This window comes from Mus caroli, chromosome 8, assembly GCF_900094665.2.
Source record: "Mus caroli chromosome 8, CAROLI_EIJ_v1.1, whole genome shotgun sequence".
Classification (NCBI taxonomy): domain Eukaryota; kingdom Metazoa; phylum Chordata; class Mammalia; order Rodentia; family Muridae; genus Mus; species Mus caroli.
In genome coordinates, this window is record NC_034577.1 from 70,783,801 (window position 1) to 70,793,398 (window position 9,598).

General features: G+C 44.7%; 1 protein-coding gene across 2 annotated transcripts in view; it reads right to left on the reverse strand.

Moving 5' to 3' along the window:
* The window catches only part of C8H4orf51 (chromosome 8 C4orf51 homolog), a 37,523-nt gene that overhangs the window by 13,353 nt on the left and 14,572 nt on the right, over window positions 1-9,598 (reverse strand). For both annotated transcript variants that reach the window (XM_021170751.2, XM_021170750.2), the window contains exon 2: window positions 5,189-5,265. In XM_021170751.2, coding sequence (XP_021026410.1) covers window positions 5,189-5,265 — 77 coding nt within the window. The remainder of the gene's footprint in view (window positions 1-5,188; window positions 5,266-9,598) is intronic.

Genomic DNA, 9,598 nt, shown 5'->3' on the forward strand with positions numbered 1-9,598 from the left:
CTTTGTGACAGACATCTCATGGACCTGGCATCTCCAGCATCTTGGTGTGTCCACCATGTCCCAGACTTTGCTTTTACACCTGCACATTGTGGCCCCCCAGGGGCCACTCTGACCCTGGCACATGTTGGCTCACCTTAGGGTCTCTCTAAAACTGCACAGAAAGAATCCATAACCTCTCCAGTCTTTCATCTTGTCTCCCAAACCAATACCATGTGGATGGCTCTTCCCTTGGGCTGCCAGCTTGGAATGTGCTCTTCCCGGTGTGAACAGCATTAGCATCAGCTTTTGCGTGCCTTTGCTTTCTAGGACCTGTCCCCGAAAAACACATAGTTTGGCTTTTCCTTTCACAAACTGGAGCTTTAGCTGCACAGCATCTTGTCCTGCGGACACCTTTCCTGTCATTCTAATGCAAAGCTGGAGGCTTTTCTGTAATGTGCTGCCCTCCTTTTGCACTGGACTTTCAATGATATCAAGCTTCTGGAGTGTTCATTCATCTCCAAATTGCACATTTTCTTTCCTTTCTGCCAATATTTTGCTCCTTTTCATGGTAGATCTGTACGAGAGGAATCAGCACCAGCAGGTCCACACTCTGTTATGCTCTCTTGAAGCTTCTTCCACCAAAGAAATCAGTCTGCTAGCTTTTATTTTAGCTTCAGGCAAGTTCTTAGAACATGGGCAAAATGCAGTTTGCTTATTTGCCAAATAATGGCCGCTATAGCACTATTTATAGAGTTCTTGTTCCCCTCTGAAGCTTCAGGTGCTGGGCCTTCCTATCCACATTGCTCTTGGTACTATTTTTCAGCATCCCACATGAATGCCCCATTGGACACTGCTTACAGTATTCAGTAGATTTTCCAGTCCTAAGTTCCAAAGTCTTCCACATTCCTCAACCAACAGCAAAATAGTGTCAAGTTCTTCAGAACAACAACCCCAGTTTTAGTACCAACCTTTATTCAAACCATATGTACATACGTTGCACATTTAGACTTTGCCCAGCTTCAGTCCATTTAAGAACCTAGGACAAGAACTGCATAAGCAGTACTGTGGCCTGCTCAGCCACTGCATTTACAGTGTTACCACTGTTACGTGGGGTGCTAAGAAAGTATCATTGTGTTGCCTTGTCCAGCATTAATATGAGAGGTGGTGCCTAGTTTTACTGCTTGACATCCGTAGAGGCTAGAAATCTGAAAAGAAATGAAAGAGGGGTGGATGGGGGGGGGAGAACTTGGAGGGGAGGAAAGAGGGGAAACTGCCTCCTGGATGCAACAATAGAAAGAATAATAACTTAAAAATGAATAAAGAAGACAAACAGAAGAGAGAGAGAGAGAGAGAGAGAGAGAGAGAGAGAGAGAGAGAATCATTGTGGGAAATGGTAGAGCCAACAATAACCACTGGTGGCCAGTTGTAGAGTATGTTGTATAAGAGTAAAGACTGGAGAACATCAACTCAAGGGAAGGCCTGTTTTGGCTCTTATTTCAGTGTTCCATTCCATGGTGGCTTTTGCCATTGCTCTGGGCCCATAACGAGACAGAAGAACATGCAATAAGACGTATGGAGAAGCAAAGCCATGAGGCAGTCAGGAAGCAGAAGTGAGAGAAAACCTCAGCTAGGAGCTTCCTCATTTCATTCCTCCAAACCCTCAGCTTTCATGTGGTGCTGACTAAACTCAGTGAAGGCATTTCTGCCCCACCTAAGCTCAGCTGGAAAAGTCTTCACAAACACACCCAGCAGCCTTCTCATCTAATCTCTTAGGCGGCTCTCAATCCAATCAAACTGACGATCAAGACAGACGATCACAGAGGGATTCTGCTTTCCCTTGAACTCTGTGTCAGACACTGAAGATTCACGACAAATACTACAAGTTGTTGGCTGCAAGAAGCTTATGTTTTAGAGAGACAAAGGTGCGCAAACAGAGAGAAAGGTAGAGCTCAGATAATTGTGTTCCTGAAAGAGCAGTGGGCGAGGGTCCCGAGGCAAAAGCTGGCTTGGTGTTTGCACATTTTCAAGTGAAGACAGTATAGCTAGAAGACATTGAATAAAATGAATAGGAAATATGGGGTGGCACTGGGGCCACATCCTCATGGCCCTTCAGGCTTCGGTAAAGGAAGTATGCTTTAACCCAAGCAGGAAACAGAGAAGAAATGTCATCTTCTTCGTGTATTAGTATATTCCTGTGTGGGAAAAAGACTAGGTTGGCAAGACATGACAGGCAAGATGTTTTTGTTAGTTCTTGTGGCTTCCTGAGGTTGTTTTTAGTAGGAAGAATGTGTCCCAGGATGATTAAAATGGGTCCTCTTGGACTGCCACCCATCTACCTCTGGACCTGTGCAACAGCCATCAGACCACAGGTCATCACTAGGGTTAGCTGGTTTTCTAAAGGCCACAAACAGTCACGTAAATGGAATGAGATTTGTGGTACTCAGGCCAGAGTACCCTGTCAACTTGTCTTCCTATAAAGTGAGTCTCGACCCTCCTAATGCAGTGACTCTTTTATACAGTTCCTCGTGTTGTGGTGATCCCAACCATAAAATTATTTTTGTTGCTGCTTTATAACTGTAAATTTGCTACTGTTATGAATGATAATGAAAACATTTGATATGGTCTTAGGCGACACCTGTGAAAGGGCTGTTCAACGCCAGGTTGAGAACCCCTGCTGTAAACAATGTGAGCCAACTCCTTAACTCAGCAATGTGAGTTTGGCCCTGCCTGTAAGTGCATAGTGTGCTTTAAATAGTTTTTCTCTTTAAAGCAAAGGGAACAAAATCTTCCCTGATTTTAACCACAATGTAAATGGCTATTTTCCCTATCATTGTGTATCAACAACCCGTAGAGGAACACTGAAATTCCATCTCAAACTCTTCTCATAAAATCAAGTTTTATTAGTAAAAGAGGGTATCAGCACCACCCGATGAAAACATCGAAGATCTTTATCTCTATCCATTAGCAAATACCCACAAGGCTGCCCAGCGATTCTCTCCACCACCCAGCTCTCCCCATTAGCATGCCACAACTTTAAATAGTTCATCAAATGGGCAGAATACCAGATATGTTATGGTGTGCTCAAATATCATTTGTGATTATTTACCATTTAGAGACTTGGCTCTGAGAGATGGCCATTATGCAGGACAATCTCTTTGTTTCTTCCCCAGAGTCAGACTAGGTGGCAGGACCGGCAGCTGTCCCCCTTCTCCAGAGTGCAGCTGTTGCCAGGATGTGGCTGAGCAGTCAGAGCTCTGATCTCACACTGAGTGTGAGGAAGGAATGTTACTTCCAGGATCAAGGGATGAAAGAATGGGCGTGTCTTCCTTAGCCCTGACTCCTTACCTGCAGGTAGAGACAAGAGGCTCTAGGATGCCAAGGGAACACAAGTCTACACATCATCATTTTGGCCTTTGTATAAAGAAAGTCATTCTTTAGTTGTATAGAAATGCTGAAAGTGAGTGAGGGTTTAATGTATTATTAAACTACTTAATGTATTAATGTATTTAATATAATATAGCTAATGCAACTAATGTACTATAAAATATCCCTTGTTAACTTCAAATGGCTAAGATAGAGTGGGCGAGACTGGCAACCGAGACTAAGCAGCAGATGATTCTCTGGTGTCTCGTTGAGCGCGGTGTGTCCAGCCGAGCTCGGAGTTTAATCAGTAAATGCCGGACTCTGCTAGAAAGCACAGTCTAGAACTAATATGGAGGAAGGGAAACCTCTCAGAGTAACTGTCTCTTTTACAAGCAATATATCTTGAGTAGCACATGGCTAGTCCCTTGTGAGAGGGGTCTCGCCTTTTCAGGCAAGTGGAAACCACATAGGTCATACCCCGGAGTCTGGAAGTAGAGGAGAAAGATGCGGAAAGACGGTAGAATGGGGTTCTTCTCTCATCACATTTGAGCAGAGCTTGATGTAAACACATGGATTCCAACCACAGATGATAACATCTTTGTGGGAGCCTAGACGCCCAAGGGGAAACTTCCTGCACATCACTGAAATGGATGACTCAACAGCCGACACATTGAAGATCCAGAAAAGCCATTTCACTTGCTCAGTGCCAAGAAAGATCTCAGCCTGGCATTTTCTCATGGGGTAGGAGAGAGCAGTGAGTGAGTCTCTGGCTCCTCCTACCATGCTAGATGGCCACCCAAAAGTCTTAATTTTCTCTGAATCTACTCAGAATCTTGGTACTGAGGGAAGCTAGGGACAAGGAGCAGAGATAAGAACCCAAACCAGCCAGGGTCTAGAGCTCAGCAAAGAATCCTAGCTCTTGCTTCCTGTTTCAGGTGTTCTCCCAAATGTCTTCTCAAGAGCTTCTGGGGACTTGTCACTTGCAGAGCACCTCTCCTGACCCACAGGGACCTCAGTATTCCTCATGCTCACCACTCCTCAGAGCTAGCCCTTGTGGGTGCCCCACAGATAGAAAATGCATCAACAGAGGAGATGCCAGGGTTCTGCATACATGCTGTCTGTGCACATACCAAACATACATGTATACACCATACACATATGCACACATGCACATACATATACAATCAAATACGTATGCATGTACCACACAAATTTACACACATACCACATACATGCACACACACACACACACACACACATGGACACATACCCACCATACACACATCTAACACAAACACATAACACCACACACACACACTGTTAGGGTTTTGTTGCTGTGAAAAGACACCATGATCAAAGCAACTCAAAGAAAACAATCTGGGGCTGGCTTACAGTTCAGAAGTAGTCAGTCATCATGGTGGAGAAACATGGCAGAATGCAGGCAGGCATGGTGCTGGAGAAGGAGCTGAGAGTTCTACATTTTGATGCAGGCAGCAAGGAGGCAACTGTGTCACACTGCTTGAGCACTAGGAAACCTCCAAGCCAACCTCCACAGTGACACACTTCCTCCAGCAAGGCCATACCTCCTAATAGTGCCACTTTCTTTAGGCCAAACTTTCAAACACATGAGACTATGGTGGGGGTGGAGGGATACCTATTAAATCTAACACACACACACACACACACTTGATTAACATTATCACAATAATAACTTTGTAAGATGAACACTTATCAAAGCATCCTGTTGTATAACCTAGTGTACACAGCTTGCAGTCACCAGTCTATCTCAGTTAAGTAGAGAAGTGCCTGAAAGGGCTGCCCGTGGAGGAACTGATCACCGACTGACCTTTGCCATCTGCAGCGTCTTGGGAACCAGCGTGGCCGGGTAGAGTGTGGTAGGCAGAGCTGCCTGGCAATGGTGTTCTAAAGAAAGCAGGAGGGAGAGACAAGTCACACACCTGGAGGCTGACCGATCACCCGGAGCCTACAGATTTAAATTTCCTTTGGGTTTTCAAGGTTCTGCTGCCTGTCTCCTCATTCTGCACTCTCGCCCTCACCCCATAGTCCCATTAAATCAACCCAAGCTGAAATTTTGCACAGTCTTTAGGGATTTGTTTGTGCTCTGATTTGTCATAAAAGGGTAACATTTTCATCTCTGCCTGCAAAGCTCAAACATTAAGTTCATAATTACTTCAGCAGGATTTATGAGTGTTTCTCCAGGGAGTTGCTTTCAAAATAAGATAAGTGCTATGCATGGAATAAGAAAGATTACAGTAATTACATTGGTTTCCAAATAAAATTTAATGGCAGTGGGGTAATGTGGGGACTCACAGATGTTGTGTCTATCCTTTGAAATACATCTGTAACTCAGTTTCCCTGAACTCAGATATGACATTCCTTATCGGCAAAGCTCTGGCTTTTTAGGAGAGATGGAACATTCTGCCTGGAATGGAAAGATTGTCTTGCAGCCTGCACAATCTCATGGCGACTAACTGAAGGTCCTTCGATTAAGGAAGGAGGGGCTTAGAACCCTGGGCACCTGGAGCTGAGGTGAGGAAGACACAGAGTGGAGCTCAAGTGAACTTGAGTCCTGGAATGCTCCTACTGTGCACACATTTGCATCAGAGACAAGCTACTCATCCTGCAGACACAGGCTGGAAGCCCACCCTACATCTTTCTCCTACCCTCAGGAGAGCAACAGCATCACCACAGGCTGCTGATTCTTCAAAAGTGCGTTCTGAGCTCAGCACCACTGATTTTCTCTCAATAGGTTTGGGCTTTATGATTCTGATACAGACAGGGAACCCGTCTCCTGACCTCCGTAGGAATCGTCTCCTAGCACCCACAGCTCACAATCACCTGTAACTGCAGTCCTAGCTGAGTCAGTGCCCTCTTATGACCTCTGCATACACTGGGCACACAGGTACAACACACACACACGTGAGGACAAAACTCTTGCACACACAAGAAATTTTAAATTATGTTATTGGAATTATAGAATACACCATTTTTTTCTGCATATCTAGAAAAAGGAGCAAGCTGAGCAAGAAAAAACACAAAATGTACAGTTTGAGGACAGAGGGCACCAGGAAGCATAATGGAACTAAGTCCTGTGCTCGAGGACATGAACAGATTAGGGAAAACCTGATGCTAAATGGAATAAAGGGAGTGGTACCCTCAGTACAGGACCCGCCCAGCTAAGCTTCTGACTTGTGAAAGGGAATTAAAGAATAGTTCAGGCAGTGAAGGAAAACCATTGAAGACAGAAAGCTGGTGAAGAAGTAATTGAACACAAGGCCATGTTCCAGCCCCAGCAAGCAGCAGAACTGGACAGCTTCGGGAACATAGTTCTGGATTTCCAGACAAGGATAGAAGAAAGGGGCTGTGGAATCTCCTTCTGCAGCTAAGCAAAGCCACAGAGGCTAGGCAAATATCAGGAATATCCTTGCATGGAAGCCTAGAGAGGCCTTTGCTGGAAGCTATGAAGGTGACTCCTAGAGCCCTCAAGATGCTGGAGATGCCAGTGCTGTCGGATGCCTGCTGAGGGGAGCTGCAAGCAGCCCAGGAGAGAAGTGTGGTACAGGCAACAAAGCAGAGAAGAGTTGGAGATCTGAAGAGAGCTTTGACATCAGACATGGAGATAGCAAGTTGGGGTTTGCCCAGCCGAGATTTGGCCCCGTGCTTCCTCACTCTGCTCCCCTTCTGCCTTTTTGGAATGGTCATGTATATCCTGTGCCATTGTATGTTAGAAGTATGTCATCTGGCTTTCAATTTTGATTTTACAGGGGGCTACATTTAAGAGACTGCTGTGAGTCTCAGAACAGGCTTTAGACTTTGGACTTTTAAACAGTGTTGGACTGTTACAGACTATGAGAACTTTTGAAATTGGACTGAATGCATTTTTGTATTCTGATATGGCTACAAGCCTACGGGGACCAGGGAGTGGGATGTGGTGGTTTGAATAGGAATGGTCTGCCTAGGCTCATAGATTAAAATGTTTGGTTGCTAGGGAGTGGCAATATTAGGAGGTGTTGCCTTGTTAGAGAAAGTATGTCACTGGGGGTGGGCTTTGAGGTTTTAAAAAGCCCAAGCCAGGCCTAGTGGCTCTCTCTTCTTCCTGCTGCCTTTGGATCTAAAGGTAGAACTCTCAGGTCCTCCAGCACCATGTCTGCCTTCGTGCCGCCATGCTGGCAATGAACTAAATCTCAGAGGACTAAACCTCTGAGGAGACAGAGGCGGCTATGGAATTATCCTGTGTTTTTCCTGTGTTCAGGGTGTGGGGGTTGTTTTTTGGTTTTCTTTTCCCTTTTTTTTGGGGGGGAGGCTGTTATGAACAATGTTGTCAGGAGTACGTGGCTACACGTCTCTTGGTATAGACGTGGAAATGCATCTCAGATAGCAGATACTTGGGGGGGGGGGTTGCTAGGTCATAGACCAGCATCAGTGCTAGGTGAGACCCAATGATGTTTTCAAGGGTCTGTACTGCTGTGATTTCCTCCCTATTTATGGACGGACTCTTGCACACATCTTTACCTGTACTTCACAACACTGTTCTTCTACATTGTAACACTTCTAGGTCTGGCAAGGAAATGAACTATAACCTAATTCTTCATATTGTGTATAAAATAGTTATGAGCCATTCGTGGGGCTCTGAGTTTAAAATGTCATGCTTTTGCTAGGCTTTTTTTGTATATGCTAGGTGGTCAGTTGGTTGGACAGAACATAATTTTAAAGTATCCGTTTATCTAACTTTTTCCTTGGGGTCAGTGCTCTTTGTGTCTCTTTTTAAGTAATTTTTTCCAGGCAAGTTTCTGGAATCCATGTAAATATGAAAGAAAGATATGACTTCACAAAGTTGTCTTCTAACCTTCACACACATGCCTTACCTCCTGGATCATCACACACACACACACACACACACACACACACACACACACATACTTAATAAAAATAAAGATGTCTCTTTACCATCAAGGTAGCCTCCACATTAACACCAAATGTTTCATGGCTACCATGTCTTTAACTCACAAGCTAGGCTGGGAGCACAGACTTTCACCTCTTCTATAAATTGAGCACTTATTGTAGGCATAGCTTGGTTTCTGATCTTTATTCTGACTCCTTTGCTGAGGTTTACCTTATTGTAGTTATGTATATGATGTCCCAGTGTGGGTTTGCACATGTGCATGCAATTCTGGGGCAGACAGGAGACAGTGTCAAATTCCCTGGAGGCAGAGTTTCAGTTCATGTGTTAGGAACTGAACCCAGGTCCTTCCCAAGAGCAGTACACACTCTGAGCTGTGAGCCATCTCCGCTCCTGTTTTCTTCCACTCCACTGACCTGTTTGCTGATCTATCTTTGTGTCACACTACTATCCTGGTATATTTACCGGGTTTAACTTTATTCTTCTTAAGCTACAATAGAGTGCTCTATCTGCAGAATAGGTTCGCATATCTGATTCTTTGCTAAGAATATCTTGGCTGTACCACAGCACTTTTTGTTTTCATGTAAGCATTAGAACCACTTTGTCAAGTTCTAAGAAAAAGAGGCTATCAGAATTGCACAGGATCTATAAATTAGGAGGAATGACAGTTTTGTGATATTCAGTCTCCCAATGCATGTAAATGGTTTATTGCTCCATCTACTGAGAGGTTGTGTGTTACCTGTCAATAATGTATAGTTTTCTGAACAGGACTGTACAGGAGTAAATAAAGTCTGTGGGATGTTGGGAGTTGGAGCATTGTGGAGGTGGGAGCTTTGGGGGTGAGCAGAAGTGTTGGAGGTTGGGAGTAATAGGAGACACGGGATTGGATGAGAGTGGACAGGAGTAAATAGAAGTTGGTTGTGGGTGCAAATGATGAGAGACAGAGGTCCCCTTTCCCATTTCCCTCTCCCTCTCTCCCCCTCTCCCCCTCCCTCCCTCCCTTTCCCCCTCTCCCCCTCTCTCCCTCCCCCTCCCCCTCCCCCCATCTCATGATGCTTGTTGAGGACATCAAGAAGGGCTTTAATAACTCACTTAAAGAAATACAGGAGAACACTGCAGAAGAGGTAGAAGTAATACAGGAAATACAGGAAAACACAACCAAACAGGTGATGGAATTTACAAAACCATCCAAGATCTAAAAATGGAAGTAGAAACAATAAAGAAAACCCAAAATGAGACAACACTGGAGATAGAAACCCTAGGAAAGAAATCTGGAACCATAGATGCGAGCATCAGCAACAGAATAGAAGAGATGGAAAAGAGAATCTCAGGTGC